This window comes from Branchiostoma floridae, chromosome 3 (genome assembly GCF_000003815.2).
Source record: "Branchiostoma floridae strain S238N-H82 chromosome 3, Bfl_VNyyK, whole genome shotgun sequence".
Classification (NCBI taxonomy): Eukaryota; Metazoa; Chordata; class Leptocardii; order Amphioxiformes; family Branchiostomatidae; genus Branchiostoma; species Branchiostoma floridae.
In genome coordinates this window covers 25711918-25739317 of record NC_049981.1, presented here as the reverse complement: position 1 = coordinate 25739317, position 27400 = coordinate 25711918, and the positions used below count along the sequence as shown (strand labels likewise).

Below are 27400 nucleotides of genomic sequence, written 5' to 3'. Positions count from 1 at the left end.
CAACTGTGTGACACAAATTATACTTGGAAAACGGAGTTGTCTATCAAGATCTACTGCCATTTCCCATTTCCCTCTACTCAGTGGGCCGCCGCCAGTGATGATGTTGTTGCTGTCTGCTGCTGTGGGCTTCTGGCCCTCCCTTACAAACTGGATTGGTTGTGTTCGTGCAGTAGCACCTTTGGCTTTCTTCCTCACCTCCTCCAGCATCACTGCAATTAGCCTGAGCACCTTGTTATGCCTCCATGTGTAACGACCCTGTTGTAAGGCAATTTTGCAGTTAGATAGAATGTGTTTCAGGTATATAGATGCAGCTTGCTTGAAATTGGACAAAAAAACTGAAATAGGCGACATATGCATCTTGTACGACTTCTTCATCGGACATGAGGTCACGGACATTTTCGTTAATTGATGCACACGTTTCCATTGAGAACCTTGGAAATCAAACTATTTTACCTTTCTTAACAGCAGACGTGGGAACTCTTTATTTGTGCTTAAGGATTCGAACACAGTACACGTTTAGTTTAGAAAATAGTGAAGAACCCTAACCACATGACCACCATGTTACCTTCACAAACATCACAACAAATACACATTGCACTGTCATACTTCGTTTTATTAAAATCAATAACAATTCCTCCAGAAGACGTAGTTACAAAAATAGACGTTTCCTGTTTGTCTTCTCATCTTGTATGCACACAAACCTTCAGATTTCTTATCCAAATACTTTATCTTGAATTTCTAATTTTCTTCGTAAGATGAATAGCAGCTTCTGCAACATTTATACTACATTTTTGGACCTACCCTATGACAACTTGTGATGAAAATAGCTACTTGTACAATTGCACTTGATTCGGTATATAGATACATATATAACATATCTGATGGAATGCAATATCACAACAGATCTTGTACTACATGGGCAGACTGGCTTTACTGTTGTAGTGGTCTTTCTTTGTGTCTACCTGAAACGTTAGTTAAACGTATTTTGACGTAAACACTGTTGTGAAGTCACGTGCACAGTAACACGTTTATTGAGAACATTCAACCTAAAGACTTGAGTCGCTCTGTGCATTTTTTCTTAATGAGAGGGAATTCTTGAAAAGCTGAATCATTCGTCGTCCTCTTCTTCACTTTCCTCATCAGAGGAGCTTGTGGGAGCTTCCCCGAAGATGTCATTCCCCTCCATCTCAATAGGGGGCGTTTGGCCAATGTCTCGGGACTTGAGCTGCAGCGTCACAAGGGACGAGGAATCTCGCATGCCGAACACAATCAGCTTACCGTTCATGGCGACGTTGCAGGTCTGAATGCGCATGTCCGGTGTGAAAACGGACAGCACAGAGCCTGACTCCAGGTCCCACAACGAGATGTCCTGCGCGAAGAGAACCACGCGAGACCCGTTCTCCACGATAGCGATCTTGCTCCCTACGCCAAGGGACAGGCCCTTGTAGCCGACGATTTTCTTGTTGTTCTGCTTGTTAAAAGGGCACCATATTTTGAGAACGTTCATTTCAGTTCCAAAGATCACCCTTTCGGCGTTGTCCGTGATACCAACACAGCAGACATTTGGTTCGTTTTTCAGTCTTTTTCGAACTTTTCCAGTTTGCAAATCCCACACGGTGATGTAGCTCGACTTGCTGATCTCATCATAGTTCGCATGCGCAAGATGGCTACCGTTGACCGTCATGGCGGCGTTGTGTAGATACAGCATCGAATGTTCGTTCTCGAGGGTGTGTACATGTGTCCTGTTTTCGACGTCAAACACCGCAAGGTGGTGTGCAAAGTAAGAGCAGACTATGATCCTTTCGTCTGCACTGACCATGTACTGTTCGATGCCATTTTCCTTCTCTTTCCTCATCTCTTCCAACCTCTGTTGTTCCAACATGGCGTCTCGATCATATCGTCTGACCTTCGCGGTCTTCGTCTCGTTCCGCCTCTCCCATGGAGTCATGCTGGCTTCCGTGTACTTCGTTCTCCTTCGAGCTTTGTCTTTTTCCTTCTCTCTCTCCAGCTGCCTTGATTTCTCCAGTTCTCTTTCTCTCACAATTGTAGGTACACCTTGTCTTGTTTGGTTGGCCGTAGGTGTCTCTTGTTTTTTGAAATTTGCCCTCAGCCTATAGACGACCATTCCAGTGTCGAGTGACCAGGCGATCAGGTGACTTCTGTTTTCGGACAGCCCCAATAAATTGTTGCCGATTATCGTGTATTCATGTTGCGGGGAAGGCACGATGTACAATCCAGTGATTTTCTTCTCAAATTTTTTCGTCCGGAGGTCGTAGATGTATATGGTCTGAAACACCGGCCTTCCCTCGTCAGACAAGTGAGAAATCCCTCTGTCAGAAAGAATGTAGATCTTTGTGTTACGGATGATGACGCAGTCGGTAGATTCAACCAATCCACGCTCGATTCTCACGAGGGTTCCCGTACGCTTGCCCTTTGCCACGTTCCAGACGGTGATTGGTCCGTTGTTCATGGACCGTGCGACAACATACCGCGGGAAGTCTTTCATCGGAACCGTCTCGAGGATCCCCTCCTTTTTCTTCTTTCTCGGCTGCCCAGCTTGCTGCACATTGATGTGCTGACTCAGGTTCCACACCCGCAACACGCACTCGTTGGGAGACGCCGTGAGACAGTACCGTAGCTCCACGCCCGTTCCCATCGTGGACAAGTTGGCATGTTTGGCGAGGTGCTTGTGGTCCTCTGTCTCCAGGTTCCACACCGCGATGTCTGTGGTGTTGTTCCCTTCCGACGCGCAGAGGGAGATGGCATGAGAGCCCAGGCGGTTGACGTGGAGGTCGGTGATAATATCGTGCGCACACCCTTTGATACTCCTGATGAAGGCGCCGTTCAACACGTCGTACAGTTCTAAATGGTAGATCTCGTGCAGCTTCATGTACTGGTACCTGCACGCCACGATCCAGTACTCCCTCGCCATGGCGACGGCGTGGATGGACGCCCCGTCTCCCTGGGCTACGAACCTTCTCTTTATCTTCCCGGTCCTGGCATTCTGCACGTAGGCGACGTCCCTGCTTCTGTACGCGTACAGAACCTGATCCCCGTGGCAGTTCTTTGAGACAAGAATGGACCTGTCCTTGTGAAGACTACCGGCTTCATCGTCACCAATGCTGACCTCCTTGATCATCTTGTGACTCTTCAGATCCCACACTCGCATCTCGTTCGACCCGTCAAAGAAGGCCACTAGGAGCTGGCCATCTGCGGCCGTGGTGATAATGGCAGGATCGACGTACTGGTCGATCTTCAGAACCACCTGTCCGGAGTTCAGACTCCACACGCGTATGCAGCTGACCTCCGTGGTGACGACGTAAGAGTTATTCATACACAGCGTGAGGGACCTCACGTCGCTACCGACGCCGTCGATGGTCTTCACCACCTTTCCGGTCCTGAGGTCCCAGAACTTGATCGACTCGTCCATGGACGCCGTGACCGCTCGGAAGCCATCGGTTGTCCCGGCCACGGCGGTGAGTTTGTCGGTGTGCCCCTCCAGCAGGTCGAACAACACTCCTCCTGGAGGCGTCAGGCACGTCATGGACGGTACAAAGGCGGGGACGGACCCGAGAGACGCTTGTTGTAACAGAACACCAAGTTGTGGATACTTCTTAGGGTCCCCAGGTGCCAGTGGTTTGTCGTTCATGATTATGTCATGAAGCCTCCCGATCAGCTGCGTGGCCAGCTGCAGAGCATCGGCTTTTAGGACTTCGCTAGATAATTGCAAGGTCTCACTCAACAGACGCAACTCCTCGTCATCTGAATTGACCTTCAGGGAATCGTGATGATCCTCCAACACCGCTCGCAGTCCCACAGCACGGATCTTTGCAAGCAGCCACTCGTAGTTACACAGCACTTCGGATTCCAGGAGCGCCATCTTGTTGGATTCAAGTAGATGATATGGCATTTCCATCAGCTTACGGATGTTGAAGTTGACGACCTTGGTCCCACGAACGGATGGCACCTCACGAGAAAGCGACATGTCAGCCGCCATCCTGTCCAAACCCTTGGGATGTCCAGAGCACGGCTTTCTGGTCCCGTTTGACCACTTGCCGAGGAAGTACTCCGCCATGATGGTGTGGTAGGAGGGCGCTCTGTCCCTGTCCAGAAGGTACCTTTCTGTTGCCGCGTTTGCAAAGAGCTGGTGGAACCACCGGTAGATCTCAGTACCGTGGGAGTGCGTGACGAGCAGGCAGGCGCTCAGGTCAGCCAACAGCCGCCTAAGTAGGTAGGGCGGGAACCGTCTGACCGACAAGGTGTTGTAGACTGTAACACTGTTCATAACGTCTTCGTCCAGAGACAGGATGTCCTCCAGTTCGTTGAACGTGACGCCATGTTTGGCAGCGGTGATGTATCCCAGCGTCCTTCGAACCACCGCCTCCCCATGACCCCTTTCGTGCCTGACGAAGATCTGATTGGCTAGTTTCTCCACACAGGTTGCAAGTCTAAGATCACTTTTAGGAGTATACGAATTCCACAGAGTCGATTCGTTGTAGGCCATCTTGAGAAACAGGGGGTTCGGACATTGTCGGAAGCTGTCGATGAGTATCGCCAGCTGTTCGGACGTCAGTCGTCTCTTGTCGGCCTTCAGCCAGTGGTCCACTATGGCGGCAGCATCGGCCTCAGGGAGGTCAGGAACTTCAACGTACTGTTGATCATCGGGAATTGTTTCCTACGGGCACAAATGAAATATGGTGATTAAAGATGACGAAATGCAATGGATGATGTCAAATTTGACAATATGAAGCATTTACCATGGTACAAGATGTATGAAGATAATACTTCGGCAGTTATGATTCAGCATCTTACATCAATAGAAGTCAAATGTTTCACTTTGACAAAGTCTTCAATCATTATGTTCATCCTGTCACACACAGTATCTTGCAGGTAAGATCGATTCTGAAATTAGAACTGGTATCGTTTCAGTACTAGTATTATAACGTCCATGACCATGCCCACCTTGAGTGCAGGGAAACAGTCGTATTTTCTCTGCGGCACAGTTGATACCACGATGTGCACATACGGAGGGAGTTCCTTAGGCAGCCAAAACAGCTGACGGGCGTTGTAATCATCTGTAAAAACATAGATGTCTTTTATACAAAAGGTAACTGTCACATTAAAAAACACAATTTTTACAGCAAACCTCCACAATAATGATGAACATCAGTGAAACCTTACATAGATGCTAGAGACAGGCACAGTATACAGTAGTCTACTCAACATTTTTCTTTTATAGACATTGCTGAAACATAACGGTTACCACATTTATCAATGAATAGTTTCACTGGTTGAAGCTTCAGTGCGAAGTAGAGGACGTCATTATTGTCCTGAGGAAGGTGAAAGATAGTAACCAAAAAAGTCGGCAAGGTATTCAGTATCAATTCTTCTATAGTATTCTGGTTGTGCACAAAGAACTATGTTGACCGATTTTGTTTAGATTTTGGAAGCCTCGCATTTGCAGCGGTACCTACCGGTCAGCTGATCAAGGGCGTCCAGGAACACAACCAGCGGTTTGTCGGCGTTCGCAGATTCCAGCTGGACGACAAAGAAGTTGACCAGGCTCATGTAGTCCTGGGGTATCAGCGTCATGTCGCCGCCATAGATGTACGTCAGCTGCAGACAGAGACTGCGCAGTAGACTGCGGATGTTGCGTGACTGTGACGTCAGACCAATCAGTCTCACGATTACAGCCGAGTCGTCGCTGTGGAGGCGAGATAGACCAAGCGTAATCAGTACAAATCACCTCTATTGGGCCTATAGCAGAAACAAAGAGAGCATAAGCCCTTTGACGGTTACAACTGCACATACGCAGGTTTAAAAGGTGAAGGCATCTGATTTGTTAACAGTTCTTGCCTCGAAAATTACTTAACATGTCCAGACATATATGGCCTCCGTGGGTCAATTTGCATAACAATGTCCAGATCAATAGACTTATGGTTTGCTTTTAAGTCTCAAGGGCATACAATGTGGCCTTGCAGAGTTATACGGATGGATCATTGCTCTCATAGGGACCGTAAAACGTATTTGGGACCGTGCTTACCAGGACACCCAGCCCGTGGTCTGCATGGCCGCCTTGGCTAACAGAGAAGTCTTCCCGGTCCCTGATGCCCCGTGCACAATGAGGGGATGCCGGCTGCCGGAGCGGAGGTAGCTCTTAATCTGCCCGAGGGTTGTCTTTCGACCAAAGAACGTCGCCGCTCTGTAACACAAGGAGGCGTCAGACAGGTTGATTTAGCTATAGCTTGAATGTTTTGCTTTGGTATAATCAATTTCTGAAACTTTTAATTGACTGCTCGTTAAGTCACGTGCCCTAGCTGTGCAAAGTTGAATCCGAGACCCGCCTTAAAAACGTTCTTTGTACAACATCGCCATACTGTAAAGGGAACATTTTCTTTTTCAGACCTATACAGGTTTTTTGTTCACGTCGTGATTATCATAGTTTGAATCCCGCGGCGATCATGTTGGCGGATAAATTTGATGGCATTCTCGTGTGTTTTACAGTAGATGACGTCAAATGAAAACGCTGTATGTAGAAGTAGCCTTCTTAACCGTATGGTGACGGGGTGCCTTTTTTCATAACGGAAAAGTGCACAAAGAAAATGAAGGAGAATATACATTTTCCCCAGTAAAGACTCTGTGCTTACCTGTCTTGGCAGAAGCTGACATGTTGTGCTATAGCTTCAAAGAGCGCCGTCTTCTCGTCTTCTCTCGTTCCATGTTGTGCGAGACTTGCATCGATGCTTGCCGTCAGGATTCTGGAGAAGTCCTGGCAGAGTTTGTCTACGTAGATGGCGTGCCCACGGTTTTTGTTGGGGTTGATCCCACCGTAAGTCCAACTTAAGGTGTACTCGTGGATGTTGGGCAGTGGAATCTGTAAGGTAGCGTTCCATTCACGTCATGAACTATGTTCTACGCAGCTGAGAGGCCTATCAAAATCATATCTAGCAGTATTCTGTACTGGTATGTTGTGTTGTGTTGTTTTGTGTTGTGTTGTGTTGTGTTGTTTGTATTTCAAAGGACTTTTTACAGCTGTTCCAACAGCTAATGATATAAGCACATGTGATTATAGAGTTTTGTAACTTGCTTGCTCTATTTAATTTTGCCGTGATGAAGACAGTAGTCACACTGTCGGAATGTCCTCAGAAGAACATATGATTGAGAACTAAGGACACATAATCATTGTCTGTTCTACAATTGTACCAAAATGTCATACCTGGCTCTCTAATCTGTCCTCTAATTCCCGACGACGTTGTGTGGCTGCGTCATCCAGCTCCTGTCTCACGTGATGCATGTCCGTGAAAGTCCGCATGGTGGCGTCGCTGATGTGGTACTCCATGTCGACAATCCTCCGCTTGAACCAAACGCAGCCATCTTGTGGCGCATTGTGGAACAGGCCTTGTTGAACTTCTAGGTCAACCACTGTTTGAGGAATTAGGATATCTTGTCATTGCAAGATTGTTACAGTTGTAGAAGGTGATAGATTTATTTTCACCGTAGGATGACAACGTTAGTAATGATGACAATGAAGATGGCAAACATACACTCAACTCTTATCATCGTCTCAAGACTTCCTTTTCATCTTACCTGATATAAAATACTTTTTCATCGTCTCCTCGCTGAAGCCCGTCCGTGGTGCATAGTCCTGCAGTACCTTCTGTAGCCGCTGGTGAACCGCCTTCCAGTTACCAATAGCCTGCTGCCGCCTGGACCTGTCTGTAGTCTTATTAAATTCTCGATACTGTGAGCTGTTCGGGAATATGAATAACATGTGACACAAGGCATTCAGAGTCTACAGTATACTTAGATATTTTCGAAAGAAAATGAAAAATGCTAACGTGACTTCTACTATTTAACATAAACATAATGATGGATGTTTTCGTCTAAATAAAACCAGTTATACATGATCACATGAAAATCCTAAAACTCGGTAAACACCTTGAGAAAGTAAGAAAAACAATATTTTGTTCAGACCAGACTATACAGTACCGAGCAAAGTGGGTTGTATGTTTGTATGTATGTGTAGAGTTGCAACAAAACTTCATCAACATTCCACTGACCTGATAGGTTGTAGTCTGTACACCGGTGGATCCATGTTCTCGTCCATCTTGTACCATTGTGTCAGCAGTGCCAAATCAAGGTCAAAGTCGTGCGTTGTCTTCATCTCAGTCATGCTCATATTACCCGTATCTGACGCTTCTTCCTGGTCCTCTATGACATCCGGTACGCTTGCAAGAGATTCTTTGGAGTTCCGTCTCGAGATGCCCCCATTTGGTAACGACGGTCTTCTGATCTTCGTAACAATCTTGCCATTCGCATTGCTGGAGTCTGACTTCTTTGGCGAGTCCTCGTTAGTAACAGTGCTTGTAACCGTGTCCATTATGTCCCCATCCTGCTGTTCTCTGATGTCTACTAAGCTTGCTGCAGACTCTCTTCTGGTGATGGCTGCTGTTTGGAGCGACTTTCGCCTCAACTTTGCGCCATTGTCTGATTTCTTTGTCGAATTATCGATACTCGTGGCATCCAGAGTTGACCTCTTGTTCAAGTCAGTGGCAACCTGTGTGTCTTCTAACGATTCCTCCGATATACCATCGAGTTTCTGAAGTTCGTCCTCATAGATATTTTCTCCAAGGCTTCTGCGGGAAAATCTCCCCATTGACAAGATTTTGTCCCGCTCACTGAGAATGGCCGCATGGAGAGCCTCATATTCCTCCTGTGGGATCGCAGCAGGGACGATACACGGTCCGTACTTCTGTGAGAAAAATGTCTGCAACAAAAGATATACATTTTGTATTCGCCTCACGTGTTTTACGGTAAACTTTGCGAAATAGAGCCAGTCGGCGTGGTCCTAAGGAAGATGACTGACGGGCCATGCCATCAATCACCATTTGCTGTTCAATTAGATCATCACATCATGAAACTCGCTGTCGTGACACATGGCAAATGAGCAACGCCTTTTAGACATAGTAGACAGAACTGAGAGTGGAAAGTCCCGATGGAACAGCACAGGCTTTGTTCATTTCATCACTGTCATTAAATTATATTTTGTCAGAAGAAAAATACTTACCACGAAATAAGGCTTGGTCATCATATCTTGACAGCTCTCTATTTCCTTGAGACAGAGGTCGACTTCGGAGTGGTCGTCGGCAAGCATGTCTTCAAAACCCCACCTGAGATCGACGACTTGAAGCTCGTACCCTCTGTCTTTGTAGTATTGCTTAAGTTGTGGATACGCCTTTGTTGCCAATGCGTCTCTTTCGTGCACTGTATCTAAAAAAATTCAACGTAAAAAAAATCATTGGTCTATGGATTATCCTTAGGTTGAATGAGAAACAAACCATTGAATGTAGATGCAACAAGGATGTCACATTAAAAAAATAAATCTATATAATTTTGGTTCATTGATTACAGTTTGCACCAAATGATATTTTCCCATCAAATCGGAGATACGCTTGATGGTGCTGAGATACGAAAGTTACGGGTAAAACCATGACTACCTTCTGACGATGCGCTGATGTACACCTTGATAGTCTTGGGTTGCACCCTGCACTGAACGTGCATGTTCCCGTGTAGCACCTGATCCATGCGCTCTGGCAGCTCCAGTTGTGCAAGCCTCAACCCATCGTCGTCTTTGTCTAATGGCCACGGAGTGGGCACAGGGCTGACCGACGGTAACAGTCTATCATCCGCCTCCGCCAGGGAAAGAGACGACATCACCCTTGCAGTATCCCCTTTATAGTCTATCTGTTGCAGTTCCCTGTCAACCTCTTCGTCATCCTCTTCTACATCGCCGTCGTACGATTCCGCACCCATGGCATCCTGCACCGGATTCTGCTCATCCAGCCGCACCACGATGGCAGGTCTCCCTGCATCCGCGTCAGTCACAACAGTAGAATTCCCCGGGCTACTTAAACTGCCGACACCCGAGTCCTGAAATCCTACCGATTTTGCCTGTGCCAGAGCGCTTAAAGTTTGCTCCGGCGACAGTCTGCTGTCAGCATCGTGGGGTAAGCTTATGTCTACACTGTGCTGAATGTACCCGTCCCTGCTGCCTGACTCACTGTCTTTTCTAGAGTCACCGTTTGGCGTGTCAGATCCTACAGTTGCTTGTGAAACTTCTCCAGCGCTTCCAACAGAGCTACCTGAAACGCTTTCCACCAAGATGTCGTTTTCTAGTCCATCAGAGGAAGGGAGATGCAGGTCCGCTTTACTGGTGATAGGCGGCGTTGTAGGGGGGCTGATGGGAGATAGGCGGATTGCACTAGAGGGCCTCACGACGTCCACCTGCTCGCCAGTGTCTGTGTACTTGTTGAAAGGGGGCGGATTTTCAGCTGTGGTCTGTAGGTATGAAACCAATGAAATATGAGTTGTCTAGCCTTTTTAACAAATGATACATAACAGTTGCCTCCACAGCAGGCTTGACTAGGCTAGACTTAGCGTAAACCAATCAGATTGCTAGTATATGTACTGGTGTATAATCAGAAATCATCACATAATTCACATAAACAAGAAAGCAAATATAAACCTTCTCTCAACAAGGGGGGGGGGGTACCTTTGATCCATTTGACACGTGCAACAAGCCACTTGTCCAGGTCGATTAAGGCAGAGAGCTAATTGCGCAAATCTCGGTGAGTCTATCTTTAGCTTTCTAGTTGGAGAATAGTTTAACGATTTCCATGATGTTCATTGACAAATGATATGAACCTTCATGCTAAAAAACATGGGAGATTAGAACGGATTAGCGAAAACTGGTTACGATGGTGTCGTGATTAGGCTAAATTTACCTCTCCCTGACGAATGATGAAGGATAGCCTCTCCTCGGAAACGCTGTCACCGACATTTTCTCCTTCTCCTTCGCTATCCAAGAGATCTCCGAACATCTCCAACAGACGCCTGTTGTGGCGTATAGTTAGTCTTTTCTGTAAAACAAGAAACACACCAATATTTTCCTTAGAACAAATGCTGGTCGGCGCGACTCAAATCAGGATGGTACTGTGTTTTTTCTCATCCAATCGAGCAGTTGTGGCCTATGAGTACGTGATAGATAAGATTCGATTATTCTCTGTAAATCAATGTGTAACTCTACAAATCATCACTAAGCTGTGTCAAGTTTTATGAACTTACCCTCAAATGACTGGTGACCAGGGATTCCGTCTTTTTCTTGCCTTTCCGCCCTTGGTTCTTTCTAAGGTTCTCTCCAGCAATCTAGAAATGACAGAATATACATCAATGTACGATACGGAGACAACATCACACGGAGACAAATCAGCAGTACAAGTCTAGACAGTATACATTCCAATTCAACTCTGGTACAGAAATACTTGTGGAGGGAAGTGGTTAGGACAAAGAGACTAGAGTTAAAACGAAGGCATTCAGGCAAAGTGATTAAACATTTGAGGTATATAGGAATGTGGTGGTGGGGAAATCATATGTTGTCCTTTCGACTGAATACGAGTACATTTGTGATTCAGTGATGAGGAATATGTATCTAGTTGCTAGCATAGATCGTTGCTGTAACTATCAGATGACATCATGAGCAGCATACCTCGTCATGATCGGCGTGTGCCCCGTCCTTCCTGAGCCCGACACCGCCGTGGTCAGCGGGCTTCCTCCCGGGACTGCCTGCCTCCTGCCCCGGCGAGCGGCGCGGTGGCGACCTGGACGGGAGCGTTTTGGAGATGGGCGGGAGTGATATGTGCTGCTGGTCTCGATCCATCGCCTTAGAGAAAAGATACAGGAAAACATTAGGATTGTCGATCAATGATTATCTCTAGGTATACTTCAACTTGTTTTCAACAATTTGACTTCATTTTAATATGAACATGTTGCGTTAGAAATTACATTTTGTGATATTTCATCATTGCAAACGGACTTATGATCGATAAACAATATCTCTGCAGTTTGAAAGTAAAGTTGAATTTTACACATTAACAACAATGTCGGTGCAACGCCTCGTCAGCTCTCTGTTGCCTTCATCAGGCAGAACAAGCGCTGCATATTACTCGTCGCAAGGTGGCGTTTCAGCAAAATTGCGGTCCCAAACGTGCGCTTACGCGTGAGTTCTGCTTGAAAGTACCTACATGATGTACATACGGGATACATGTGTGATTGATTATTCTGTTCTTTCGCGATAGGCGGTAGTATCCGAGCAATATGGGCGTTTTCAAAGGTGTATGATTACGTTATCAAACTTTGGGTCACGAACCCTTACATTGCGCACGAATATGTCGATTCTGTTTGTACATAACCCTAGGCTAACCTGTATGTACCATCTACTGATTTATGCAATATTTGTGGAAGGTGGTCAGCTCTCTCTGTATGAGAGCCACGACGAACCTATCGGTTACCCCTGTGTCAACTCCGTTTGTGCACGAACCATCAACACGGGAATCACACGTGCTTCTGAGGGAGTAAAGTTGTGGATAACACCTGTTTGAGGAGGTGGGAGGCTAAAGTAATCCTCGGGAGTGATTAATACCGTTGTACCACCGCGGTTTACCTCTCTCTAATGGCGAAGGAAAACAAGATTCACGGTTGCTACAAACATGTTGGTGGGAACGTCAAAACACACGCAGATAAATCCCCAAACACCGACAGGATGCTGAGCCGCTGTCGTAATTGATTTTGTCGTGCCTGTCAGCAGATTTAGTCTGACTCGGTGATTCTTGGGGTAACTTCAATAAATGTTTTCCGGTTACTGGATTTCGAGCCCCTTAAAGTTTTTATTTACAAGTTAAGTGCATGTATGCATATGCATGTATGTATGTGGTGTGTGTGTGTGTGGGGGGGGGGTCTGTCTGTCTGCCTCGTGAGTGCGTGTTTGTCTCTGTATGTGTGCGTGTGTGTGTGTGTGTGTGTGCGATTGTCTGTGGATGTAATTCGAAATATGCACTTCCCAAAACAAACTCAGTCTTCTTAAAGCAACACTATAAAACCTCACCACTGAAACCTGTTTCTCACGAGTCTAAGTGACTCCGTCTGGACAAAAAACGCCAGACAATCTTATCTAATAACTTTAGACTTTGGGTACGACAAAAGACGTGTTAAAAACACTTTTCAGAATGGAATCTTGGGAGATTTACAAATGAAAAAGAGTCGGTGCCCGGGTGGCGTCGGGTAATCTGATTATGAACTTTGAGAAAAGATTTCGGCTCACGTCAGAGAATGGGGGAGGCTTTTAGTGGATTACTGGTCCATTTGGGGGAACCGGAAAACCAGAGAAATTCCATGGCCTGAAAATTGGGGTTAACAGTTATTAGGGGGAACTAATTGTATTGCACCACGCACTAGGTGGTACACATGTTTCACTCCGAAGCATGGCTTATGTAGTTATATAAATCACATGTAAGAAACTTTTGCTAGTGTTAGAAATTCACCAACTGGCTGAATGAAACTTAGTCTCTCAATCTTGCAGTATAAATCAATTTTGACAGAGTGCTATATTTTAGATGTGTACATGTATTTCAGGCGTAGTCCATATTTTGGAACTTCTCCCAGTACTGGGAAAATATTATGAACATCTTATTCATTCTAAAGAGAAGGATGCTTTTAACATCGTCTTAACACATCCAGAGGCGTGAAGTGTATATTCAATATTCCTCATATAATGGTGGGGGTTATCCGTGCATAAATCATACTCAAAGCGAACGAAAATCTTGAAATAAAGTTTAATGACGTTGCCCTATGACTGAAAACGACAGGATTCTAACTAGTTGCCTTACACGATCTCCCACCACTGACTCTTTTGTTTGATAGAAACCCAAACGAGCCATTGTCCGCGCCGTTTACCATATAATCCGGTCTTGTTGATACATCTGAAAGATGCATTTGGCCTCCAAAAGCTTCCTATATCCCGCCTAATTGGCCACGCTACATTTAACAATGACTCCTGAAGACCTTCTCAAATATATCATTACCGGGAACAATTCTGGCGTGTGGCTAGTGTTTGGTCAACCCTACAAGCTGTGTTGACCAATACAGTACAGTGGTCCGTCACTCAAATGAAGTACTCAGCTTGAAGAAAGAATGATGTCTCAGCTAATTGCGTTTTGGAGGATGAGAGTATTACCAACACAACTACAGCCTAAGGAGCAGTAGCAGGTGCCCAGAGTTCGACTCAGAGAATAGTGTCATTCTTGTTTAAAATTTTGCCTACAACATCTTCAAACATATTATGAAGAAAATCGGTAATTGAGCCATTGTAAACAAATCATCAACTTGAATACATAGACAACTAATGTCAAGGGTTTTTTTGGAGGGGGGTGATAACATGTCTTTCCTACAATATCACTGCATGCATACATCAGCTTTAACCTTTCCCTGCCTTTATTTTGACCACGCCCAGCTCTTCACACGCGTTTTACACAGAATACTACAGATCGGTAGGAAACGTTGAAGGAGCTTCCCACCTCTTCTGTGAGGACGAAGGTCCACTAGAATATAGGATGAGATGTTTGTAGTACAATCTAACCTGTACCCGTCCCCATCACAGCATTCAAACCACCTGGACATTGTAGCCGTTTTTTGATGGTCCCTTGGATTATTTGACACACGAATTGAGACCCCTGTCTATGGTGGCCACCTGTCTACTCTATTTCTTCAAATCGTTCGGATGATCACTATGGGTGGACTTGACTGTAATTACACACGATATGTACATAACATAGAAATCAACGTACATGTCTCATAGTACGACCTGCTTTCATCTATGCCCGTGTAGAGTTTCATGAATGTATAGAGACTACGTTTACAGACTGTAATTTACCACAGACCAATCTCATTGATAGAAAGAAAAGGTCATGTTGATTGTTAGGATTGTCATATGACCTTCCCCGACAGAGGAAATATTCCTCCACTGTGACTCCATCAGCGTCCCTCAGGAGTCTGGCATTCAATCAATCAATACAGGAATTCATCTTAGTTTTCAGTATTGCTTTGTTTACACATATAGTCATTGTTGAATCTTAGAAATCATCTGTAGGGAACATTGTCTAGAACCGTTGTCGACTTTACAACAGGGTAATCAGAGATGGCAGACCTTGCCCCTTACTCAAACCGCTTTGCGACCCTTCCAACCCCACAGAATATTAGTAGTAGCAGTTTTAATACTGATTACTAGTATGTATGGCAACGTAGCGTTGTGTATGTGTGTGTACTAGTATGTGTATGTTTATGCGTGTGTGTGTGTGTGTGTCTGTCTGCCTGTCTATCTGTCTCTGTGTATGTCTGCATGTCTGTCTGTGTGTCCGTGTGTGTGTGTAGGTGTGTGTGTGTGTGTGTGTGTGTGTGTGTGTGTGTGTGTGTGTGTGTGTGTGTGTGTGTGTGTGTGTGTGTGTGTGTATTTGTGTGTGTGTGTGTGCCTGTAGTCATCAAAACATCGACACTACCCTGAAGCACTCTCAGTGAACCCACCATTGCTAGGCGACTCCACAAGCCCATGGAACACCCAACTTACCCCTGAAAGAGCCCAGCAACAGCCGCGGTTGAGAATAACAAAAAGTAGCCGCCAATTTGTCTACCCTGCTGAGGACACCCGCGATTGTCGCAAATCTACCAGAGCCGCGAGATTAGGTCCGATAATGCGGCGTCTCCGAGCGATGGAGAGAACCCGGGGGAAACATCGTCACCAAGGACAATGAGGCAACAATACGGCCCACTCCTCAACGTCCACGGCCATTGTGAGCGCAGTGAAAGGGTACAGGCCAGGCGAGAAACGCAATCGGCTTTCCAGGCGAGGTGGGGGGATGTAGCGGCCTTGGAGCGCCTGGTGTACCGAATAATCAGCCATTGTGAACGGAACGAGTAAATCAACTGAACTTAAAAGGTTTTCGTGAAGGACAGGAACATTTGGAAACAGGGAGGCTGGGGCGCTGAATGGAGATGGAATAACAATATAAAACATACCGATAGAACCATTAAAAGAAGTTCTAGAAAACGGTACCAAGTCGACAGCATGCCATGTGTATGATATTCTTGTGATGCAGTTTTTAAATCATTATAAGCTTGATATTTTTGTAATGGTCAATTCCGATTACATATTCTGCTTTTCAAATCGTGACATGAATTAACGAAAGGGCATTGCCAACATCAAATATCACGGCATTGCAAGCTTGTGACTTGGTCTCCTATCAACGTTGAAAATACCTGCACAAACATATGTCAACAGTGTTAAACTCTTATTATTGATATACTAAGTCAACAAGGGCCTTTGGAGGCATTGTTGGACAGCAAAAAGAGAGAATTATCCAGAAAACTTAAACTCACCAAATAAGATACAGTAACTAAAACCGTACTAGTCTATTTTCTAGTTTAGAGAGTTAGGCATAAAACATAAAATTGTAGGACGGCATACGACGATTAATACACACAACCTTCCCACTACTGTAAAACTTGACGAATCATAGTGACCAAGCCGGGGCAGAATAGCCTCGTACTGAGCAGAGAGTCAATACTACATGATTGTAACGACCTTGGAGACACAAGGGCTGACAGGATGCTGACTCAGGACACAAAAGGGGACAGATAATTTCTGAACAATATTTGCGCCTGTAAACACGTTGTGAAGGGAGTTGCCAGTGGGATGAATGGTACCAGTTTAGCTGTGTCCACAGTTCTGTTCTCACACGTAACAATCTTAATATTTACCAGCCGCCATACGTGTACGTGTTCGCTTGTAAAGATCTGCGGAAATTAATTGAACGCTGGTCCCCTTTTACCCCAAAGTACTGCACGTGTACTTGGCTGTTGCTAAAGCCAAGACAAGTTTGAATCAAAACGTCCGTGACCAGAAGGTCTTAAACGGACCGCACATTCAATACCACGACGTGATCGCACAGTTTGGACAATTGGTTTACACTTCTCAATGTGGTAAACTTACTGGTGGTAGTGTAAACGTAGAAATGGGCCCATTCGCACCCCAAACAACGAACTTTTGTGTGCGCACAGCTTTAACTGCAAACTTTGGGCACTGCAATTAAAGTCAAGAACTTCAATATTTAGGAAGTACCAAAAGACACTGTACGTTAAAGAAGAAACGTTTTCTTCATTACTATCGTTTACGTAGAGACAGGATGTTATGTCGACGTCAAGGCCTGGACTACGTTGTAATTAAAAAGTCGTTTGGGTGGTGAGATCATTGCCCGTTGTCGTGCATTGACATGGTGAATAGCTCAGTTAATCCGTCAGCAAACAGCACGTATATTGAAACGAGTAGAGCGATTGAGTTAAGTAACAATCATTGTAAAAACGTCTTTGAGTGTTACTGGGACGACAGGCAATAGTGCTGTTCAAGTAACCCTTCCATAAAAAATATTTGGAGTTGATGATATTGTAACTTTTTTTAAAAATAATTTCTCGAATGGAAGAAATTCCATAAGGCTTAGTATTTTCAAAATATAACTCTGGGCCAGAAAAGAAAACGTCTCACTTTGCTGCCCACTATCTACAGCAAAAAAAAATGGTACACAGGCAAAATGCCATGCACTTTGTCCTAACATTACTGGACAAAATAACCTAAAATAGGACGATGATAACACAATTATACCATTCTGTCACGTGTCTCACTTTCCTGAGTTAAGTTATCGACTGGGAAGAATCTTACAGAGCATTTTGTTGTCTGATTCTGACAATACTGCCCTCCCCCTTCAACACACTCCCATGCACGATCCTTCCTAATCTCCCCGACAACCACCGTGATTCCCTACGATTCGGGTCAGTTGTTATCTACTATCTACCTACAGGTGAGCATCGCTCGCGGACAACATGCCGGCCTGCTGCGGTATTTGTTGTTCTTGTCGCGGGGACCCTTTCTTCTCTACCGTCAATAAAGCCTGTCTACAAGCAGCTGTAAGGATTAATGTCATTCTCGGTGTTTACGCCTGTCTTTGCACAACAACTGTTGGAATTACAATACTAGAAGAGTACTAAATGCTTACAGACTATAGAAAATTGCTTTAAAAGTTAAAATCATTGTACCGAAAATAACTAATATGCAGATTGAAATGTGCAACGTTCTTAGACTGACATACAAACACATAATGCTTCATTTCAAAAACCACTGAAAAAAAAGCAATGAAGACATTTTAAGACATAACAGTCTTAGCCTATAGAATGTATGTATAAAAAAGACTCACCTGAAAAATATCAAATGAATGGGGGCTTCTGATTTATCATTTTCAAAGATTTATATATAACTCACCGAATGACTCTAAAGATGATAAGATTGGGGCTGAAGAGGATAAAAATGTTACAAACGAACTGAAATTCATGGAGGGCTAACCGGACATTTTACGGTGCCGGTGCCGGCGGATGAAAGTTGTGCCGAATACACCGCTCCCTACCCTTTGACAGACTAACTGAACTTCGAGAGGGTGGTAAAATTGCCCGACCACATAATGCCGTTCACGTTCAAGTGGTTTATTGTTCGGTAAATATTGGTTCACAACAGAACCCGATTGGTCCTAGTTTTAGACGACGGCGGTCACAGTTGTTATTGCAAAATGAACTATACGAATGGAAACTACCGACACTATCTGTCAAGAACGACATGAAACGTCATACATGGATTACAGAAAGAAGTAATAATTACAAGTAAAGATCGCGTAGGGAAGCCTAGATGATAAATTTAACTGATATTCATGTCGGGAGTTATGATTTTCACCAAGATAACTTATTCATTCACCCGTAATTGCAATGCATAACCCTGAAACAGTTATATTTCCTATTGCTTGACATCACTGCCCGCACGATTATTTCAAACACTGATAAAATAAAATGCTTAAATAAACAAAAAAGACATTCTACACAGACTTTTCCATCAAACTCCAGATAATCAGATACCAATGTTTGATGGGGCGGAAATGTTTGAAAGGAGAAAAATAACTTGTCTATACTGGTGCCTAGAAACCATAAACAAATGTGTTTGTCAGAGCGCACTGGTATTTACTCACGTATTTAGCAATTATAGGAGTAATGGATCAGAGGTGGTATCTCACTGCACTTACGGCATCGGTGCGTCACTGCAAGGTTTGAAAGATACTCAACGAATTTCAGAGATAATTTTCTTACGTTTTGTGTATGTTGTTGTCTTCTAAGCCATACCTTTACGAATTACGCAATGTATGGCGAAAATAACACAACAGTGCCGCAGTGAACAAACCCCGCAGTGCCACGTCGGTGTCCCAAGTGTAGTGAGATACCACCTACATCCACCTGCCGCCAAACAGTCTTCCATGTGAGGCCGATCTGTGCCAATAATCATCATTAGAAGTTTCTCTTTCTTTGATTATCTCACCTGGGGGTCTGCGTGAGCCCGGGGCAGGGGAGGCCAGGCGATCGTTAAGGACGATATGACCAGTTATTACAAAAGGCTGGATTTTGGGGGCGTCAGTTAAGCTACAGATAACATCTAATAGACAAGATACTCATAATAAGTGAAATGACTCGTAAGATGATAGTCCGTGGCTAATGGAACAGTTTCAGAATGGAAACCCTTTTGCTGTCTTTTTTGTCAGTATGTCTCCTAAATAGCGTCAATAAGGATTGTTGGAATTTCTCGACTAGACGTCATACAGTGAAAAAAAGTTAGTTCAAAATTGGCCAAATAGGTTGATTTACAGTATCTGTATGTTTGGCTAACTCCTCTGATAAATGATTCGTCCCATTTGACCATTTTCACTTTTTCTTACGACACAAAGAGTCTGGTAGAGACTAAGGAGAAGAGACTACAGTCCTTGAGAATGAATTACAGCAATGAAACGGGATACGCCAAAGTCTAAGGGGTTGTCTCGAACTTCTTCTCTCAACTGATGTCTCAGAATTTGAATGTCATGTGTATTTTGAATACACTTAAAGCCGCGTCAAATATGTACCAAGGACGTTTAAGCCACCTTGTATTCACAAAGCGTAAGGTTGTATAAATCCGTTCACTGAAGTGAAGTCCACTGAAGTGAAGATAGCAGCTGACAGGGGGACGTGTTTATACCTCTGCGACAACTGTTGTGTCAGCATATATCCTCTTGACCCTACCCACAGTACTTTACAATTCAGCAATGAAAGTCATTACTTCAGTCACAACTAAAACACCTCCCATGTGTCTTATGCACTCGATGAGTTTAAGAAACGGGTGTTGGAAGTGAAACCTGTACTTAAATGTAAGACAAAACGTATCAGCTGTTATTTCCTTTCGGTGGATACTTCGGGCATGGATTCGCAATAAAGTAAATATAAATTGCAATAATTTTAGATTTGCAAGAAAGTTATTGTCATTATAGTATAGATTGGTTATAGCAGCATTTTGTTCTTTGTGACATACACACGTATACATCACATGTGTCCTGTGGATCTTTAGGCTTAATAGACTATGGCTATAGTTCAACCAAGTCCCCAGTCCGTTTTGTTATAGCTATTATAAGGTATAAGGTTTCCAGAAATCCAACTATTGTACGTACTTACTTAGAATTCAACTGGAAACTCACAGTCTTGGTTGCCCTTCCACAGTGCAGTGTTGTTAGGTACTGGTACCCTGTGTTTACTAAACAACAAACCCACAAGGCCGTACGTAATCCTCAGATTTGCCTCCGTACGGAACACATGTTGGTCGGTGTAGCATGAAGTCTGTGTAAATACTCAACAAAGTCCCCGGTGCAGAACAACCCCAGAGGAGCTATCGTTGTTTGAGGAAAGATTCCGACGGAAAATGTATATCTAAGACGTTCTTTTTGTAAGAGATTTGAGAGTCGGAAAATCTAATTATACAGGCATTAATGTATTACCACAACGCCCTTTCAGTGCATGTTGTAATCCAGTATCTATTTATAAAGAGAGTATACATGTATACAAGAAGGTACAACACACGCCGTAGGAAATTTTAACGAGAAAAAAATAATCAAAAGGTATATATTCCAGGCTACCGACATATACACGGTTATGTTAATGTTGATTTAAAATAGCCTGACCATTGCCTGTTCTTCCCATGGATACTAATTGAAAGCAGTGTACTCGAATAGATACAAAAGTACATTGCGAGCCCTCTAAGTCTAACCCAGTTACAAGATAACTTCTTAAGAAGTGATCTGAGTTCTGAGTCACGTTGACAAAAAGGCGGTCATCGCGTGCTACATGTGGGTACTTCTTCTCAAGAAACCGACATACCGACCTGTGATTTATCGTCAGGTGTTTATCACCAAGGTGAGTGCCAAGAATCCTGACGAGTTCCGGTAGATACGGCTACTTTATCTCAAGAACGACAGGGTGCGTCTTTAAGGCGGTGTTTGAGAAGCTTACACGGGAGAACTTCAGGGTTGCCTGTTGCCAAACAAAAGCCGCTACTCACAAAACAGGACCCTTCCCCGGACCGATAGTGTGTGCTAAAGTGGTGTTTAACGTAGCGGTGAATGTGTGCCAAAGCCGCCGACGTGCAGGTTTGTTTTGAAGCGCTGTAAAACACAGAGCGTATTTACACGAATTAGTGGAGTACTCGTACTTGGTGCTGCTTGTCACGAAGGCATGCTAATGGAAGATCTGACTCAATCCTACCAATTTATCAACCCTCGGCGATACAGAATGACGAAACCAGGAAACGTTCCCTGGAACTCGGCTCCGGCACAGTCATGACATCCTTATTTTACGCTAGAAAATGCAGGTGGTAACACACAATGCCTAGGTACGACCAGGAGCTTTGGCATCTCAGTAATGCGAAAAATTACTTATTAGAAACCTCGGCTATTTTTGGTTTGATACTCAGTGTACAGTATCAAATTACTCACACAAATGTGTTGGATTGAATGCAAAGTTTAGGATGCAACACTGTTTGCAGAAAAATCACACATGTTTCACCAAGTTATTTCCTATACTATAGTATTGGGGACACAAATAAATAAAGCAAAATCAGACTAACAACACAGTGTCTTGTACAAGTGCGTGCATGCATCATCATGTACATGAGTGCAGAACATTTAGGTATCATATTGGAAGGATATACTCAATGGAAGGAGACAGCAACTGTCATTACGCATAGAAATCGACCAACCATGAAGCTATGGGGAGGCTTTGGTATAGACGTACCGGCCCCTATAATCCATACCTATTTAACCATGCTTTGGGCACATTTGGGTTAATTAATGAGAGAAGAGTACAATGGCCTGTCTGACTTGATTTATTCAAAGAGACTTTGGGCAAAATAGAATGATATTGCTTACAAGTCTTCCAGTTTTGTACCTCAAACAGAGTAGAAGAAAAAGTGCACTTTGTTGTTGATTGTACTTATGTATGTTAATGATAGAAGTGCTCTTTTTAGCTGTATACAGTAGAAAGTTTATTCCCTCTCTTGAGACATATGAGTAGCACTGACAAATTTGTATCCCTCATGCGTTTTGACAAACCGACTGTTGATAAACCCATACAAACCTACATTTTTACCATTGCCAAGAAGCGAAAAGAAGCCGAACTTCTAATTTATATTAGACTAGGTCTATCATAAATATTACGTATGTTCTGTCTCGGTCTGTGTGACCTGTACTTACCTCGATTTGGCAAAAATGTACAATAAAGGTCTTCATTCATTCATTAATGTATCCGCAGTACAACGAACTACACACACCAAAGTACTATAGTCTCATGTATTGTGTGTTTAAATGTGTGCTTGTCTGAAACATGATCTGGCGCCAGGTTTATATCAATATAATACATCACGACTAAAAGCTTGCCAGGTACCTTTCTGAGGTAGACACATTTAGTTCTTAGATACTTCTTAAATACTTGTTTTATGGCCAAGTTGATGGCAAGATGGGTGTTTGAAAGACATACGTCCCTTAGCAGTTGGTGTTTTTGACACCAGGGAAATGATGTTATATCTGTTCTATTACATCTAGAGTAGGAATTTGAACATTTTGAGACGGCCTGTTACTATAGCGTAGGCTATAGATGGTCTGCGTAGGGGCCGCTACAAAACTACACACAGGACTCTCTCATGATTGACACCTGCGCCACCGATACACCAAACAACAGACAACACCTCTCACAAAGTGCCGGCTCTCCGACTAAACAAGCGTGGCGGTTCGGCACGATTTAAACCCTGGGCACTCAAACAAAGACGCGAATGTACGGGTATGCATACCGTTTACCTGGGCCTACGTGAGGGACGTCTTCGACACCCGCCTTGTCTAAGCATCTCTTTCAGCCAACTTACCCGTGATGTAGTCGCTAAGTATACGATAACGTTCTGACAAGATAGGATCTTTGAAGATCAGGCGTGTTCTAGTCCGGATGTCTATCCGGAGACATGATTGAGAGAGATAATGAATCTTGATGTCTGAAATAAATGCCAAATGCCTTTGTTTTGAAACAAGTTCCAACATTCTTCAAGTCTTTTTAATCGTAACCGCACGTACAAATTGAACCTGAGGTCAAATAATGACGTCAGCGTTGCGGCGAAGGTGTCAAACTTTAAATTCTCGCCACACGTCTAAAAAGGCACGTAAGGTACACAGGAAATACAGCCATGACAGCGATTCGTCCAAAGCTACAGAGATCTGGCAAGCCGTGTCTCCGACAAAATATGAAAAAACAAACAAACCTGTCTCGTTAGTACTACTTGCGCATGCCATTACGTGTGCATATTGAAAAGGTGGACCTGGCACAAATGGAAGTAAAATAAATACGCTTCCACATAAACGTCAGACTTCATTGACAAAGAATGTGTCTGAAGGGGACCGGCTTTAAGGTGTGTTAGATAACCGATGATACCATATCAATATGTTCTGTGCGTGCAAGTTCCTCACTTACATACATGTATAAATGCATTGCTTGCTTGCTTGTACGGTGCAGACACATCAAAAATTAGCCATAAGATAGAAGACGCATTCCATCTTATGTGGACTGTACTTGAATGTTCTTTCACAAGTATGAAAGATAGCCTCTTCAACTGTAGACAGAATTAGTTTCTAGATTTTGTTATTTAAGTAGCACGGAAAAAAATTATCACGCAATTATGTAGGCCAATAATTATAAACTCCATCTTTCCTTACATTTAAAGCTGTTTTATAGGTAAGAAGCGAGAAGAAGTTGAACCTCTGCATACAAGTAAACATCGGTCATCGTAGGTCTAGTAAGGTCTAGTGGTTCCGTTTTATCACCATGACGTTTACATCACTGAGCTTGTAAAGGTACATAGGTCTTTCATTCATTGATTATCTGTGACAACAAAGGGAACCTGTGATATTTGGGGTAATGTTTCATCAACAACAATATGTTATTCGCTGTCATCATTCAAATAGTGCAGGAGCAGATAATCCATGTCGTGTAACACGGCCACTTTGTTATTCCTTTTCTGGGGTCCACATAATACGATTTGTATTCTCTGACAACGATTGAATGAACTAAAGATATCATATACCTGCAATGTTTGTCTGTGTAGCTAGGACTAACCGTTTGTGTAAATTGTGTACAAATCCATACCCGTAATACTGTATTCTTCGGTATACTATTGACAAGGCGAACCGGAAGAGCGTCATTGAATGATACGAGTATATAGAAATATCCGACCGTTTTATTCACCACTTAGCTAATTGACTCCGCTTTTACACAGACTATAGAAAAGCCTGAATGACAAGACGACGGCAATACTCAGGTGTACAAAGCACGTGGATCTGCTGGGTGTTAGTATAGGAAGTGGTTTATTCATTTTGACAGTTGGTAATTTCCGATTATTTGGCTCTATTGATCATGGAGCTGTTGTACCGGAAGGGTGCGTTTGAATGTTAGATGGTCATGACTCACTGCGAGAGAAGTGTATGGCATGTTTATAATTTATCACTTTACAACCCCGTCTTATTTCTGAATCACTTTGCATTATGGTAAATTGTCGTCATAAAAAGAAATGTCAAACACTATGATGTTTGATATGATTTGCTCCGCAATATCTATACCCAAATTTCGGCCCGACATTGCAAATCAAAGCAAGGGAAAAATAAACAATTGCTAATTGTTTTAGGACCCCGGTGTTTTCTACTTCACATCAAAGTATGAATATGCATCTACAGAAACGATCAACACAATAAAATATCACATGCAGATGCATTTGTATTCCAAAAGATCTAGACCCAAACTCTGGCCTGATAGAACCAAAGCATAATCACCAAGTATGTATTTGTGCGTGTTCATGTTTTGTCGCAGGACAAGACAAAGTTGTCCTGTTCTATCTTGTACAGGTGTAACATATACTACAGCCAAACGTGGCGTGGAGGAATTTGGCGAATCGCTAGAAGAAACGTAATGAGAGCTGCTTTGGAATCAGCGTAAAATACATGCATGGCAACCTGGCATGACTCCTGATCAGGTGTACCTGTGAAGTAAGACACCTACTGAAGTTGGTGTGCGTAACTTCTGGTTGTATTTTACCACTTCACCGTGCGTTCAGGAGACGCTAACATGCCCACGGACAAACACACAGCTCTCACAGTCACTGGCAAACGCCTGTCAACATCCACACACAACCGAGTCGGGATACAACAAGCCATTAGAGGTTTTGGGCCAAACATCCGAGTTGCCAGGTTTAGCGCGAAGGTGTGTTGACATGAGCAATCCCAGCGCCGATAAACCGAAATGTGTGACTGTGTACCTCTTGTGAAAAGAAGAAAGATCTCTGGGCGTAGTCTTTACAGGCTTGCCATGCTATCTGATTTTTTGTCAAATTCAGTAAACAATTTTAGTTCGATCTAGAGCCAGATAAGATTGACATTAAATGTTTGGACAAGACTTTCGGACCACGGAAAGAACCCTCCAAGATTGTTGCCCTCTGTGTCTTTTAAATTATTTGGGTTCTGGAAACCCGTAGAAAGGGATCCCCTAGTGTTTGTGTGGCGCATGAGAAATAAACTTACATATAACGTTATTAAAGATTTGAGCACTTGAACGAGACTTTCGGGGGAAACCTTCACATGTTGTTGCTCTCAGTATGTCTGTGGAAGTAGTGGTCACCGTGCTATATACATGTATATACCCGGCCGCAGGCAGGGACTTGCAGCACATACATACTGTATGTTTTGGGGCAGTGTTAAACATGGGTCTACATTTTTTACATGTCATTGCGTCCGGTCTAGTTAGATAAGACACGCCATGCTCGTCGCCATGGTGCTTCGGTGAGTCGGTGGGGAATACTTGGGACTTAGGCTAAGCTTGCCATTAGCCGACAAGCGTTCAGTGTTGACGGGGAGGATTAAACTATTGACGGCGCTGTGCTTGGTCGAAGCCATGAGAGTCTATAGTTCGCAGTTCAATGGTGGCGATTCCTGTTTTCCAATAACGCCTGCCATGGTAGCAAAAGTCACACATGTACACACACACACTAGTACACAAACAGACTTACCGATTTCCCCTGTTTCGCTACGCCGACGGGTCGCATGGTTCTCATGGCCTTCAGCGAGTTCTCTTTGAACAGTCTCTCCGTCTGCTCGAGCCTCGAAAGTCGCTGTGTCGAAGTCATTTCAGCCCGGCCACTTGTTGTCGTCTGCAGGTGGATTTCCGGGGGCAAAAATCACGGCCGTGGCCAATAAAACTGTCTGTGGGACGATTTCTCTGTTAGAATTTGCTGGTATAAAGGTCTTCACAGAGTTAGGTTGTATCCACATGTCGTCTGCAACGAGTAACAACAAGTACGTCCGGAAAGTTGTGGCTGGAGGGGCGTATGAATGACCTCTCGGTGCGGGGTAGGTTCAGGACAGCCCTCCTCGGTAAGTTACGAGAGGTTGAAGTGCCCATATCGTTGACTGGTCTCCATTTGAAAGCGCGAACAGGTCTTAAAACACGCAGGTCGATGTCGAACCATTGGCGGGGACACGAGTGAAATTCTCCGCACGTCCGCTCCGAAACTACACCTCGTGTGTACTGGCTGGATGCCCGATCATCGTTTGTCAGTGTCGCCTGCCCCCTTTGTCGCTAGGGACAGGATTATTTGAATAAACAACTGGCAAACAAAGCCCGCGCTGTGACATACACTGTAGTCTTCAAACAGTGCTGTGTACGGAACTGACGGCTGAGTATCATCTCAAACCAGTTTCCTGTTTGTAGTCACAACCTGATGTTTTTGTTTAAAAGAAGGCTTAGAAAAGGAACACGTTTTCTTGTCGAGACTAGCTCGTTTGTAAATTGTATAATGTTGTCTGCACGACATATCTAGATTGGCCTTCGTCAGCGAAATTTGATGTGTGTGCGTGTGTCTTTTAAAGATAAATATACACATTAAAACAAGTTACCAGTCATGGAAGTACATTCAATCCTTTATTTCCTTCGTAAGAGGAAGAAACTGATTATAGTTTTTAATTCTATGTGATATGAATGAATGTTTTGCATTTCAGTCCCATAATGATGTGACACATAGTAAGGCGGTACAACCTGTTCCCGCACC

General features: G+C 44.0%; 1 protein-coding gene across 2 annotated transcripts; it reads right to left on the bottom strand.

Annotated features, from left to right (window-relative positions):
- Positions 1-592: 592 nt before the first annotated feature.
- Positions 593-27166, bottom strand: LOC118411296. Of its 2 annotated transcripts, none has more exons than XM_035813479.1 (14): positions 26363-27166; positions 11546-11719; positions 11125-11205; positions 10785-10919; positions 9498-10338; positions 9068-9270; positions 8061-8767; positions 7588-7748; positions 7217-7422; positions 6648-6874; positions 6044-6202; positions 5475-5704; positions 4963-5075; positions 593-4675 (listed from the first exon to the last, which is right to left on the bottom strand). In XM_035813479.1, exons 1-14 carry the CDS (start codon positions 26477-26479, stop codon positions 1109-1111), a joined length of 6921 nt encoding a protein of 2306 aa, XP_035669372.1. In that variant the 5' UTR covers positions 26480-27166; the 3' UTR covers positions 593-1108. The 2 variants fall into 2 exon arrangements, with proteins under 2 accessions (XP_035669372.1, XP_035669373.1); XM_035813480.1 differs by lacking the exon at positions 26363-27166 and adding an exon at positions 20452-20472.
- Positions 27167-27400: the final 234 nt, after the last annotated feature.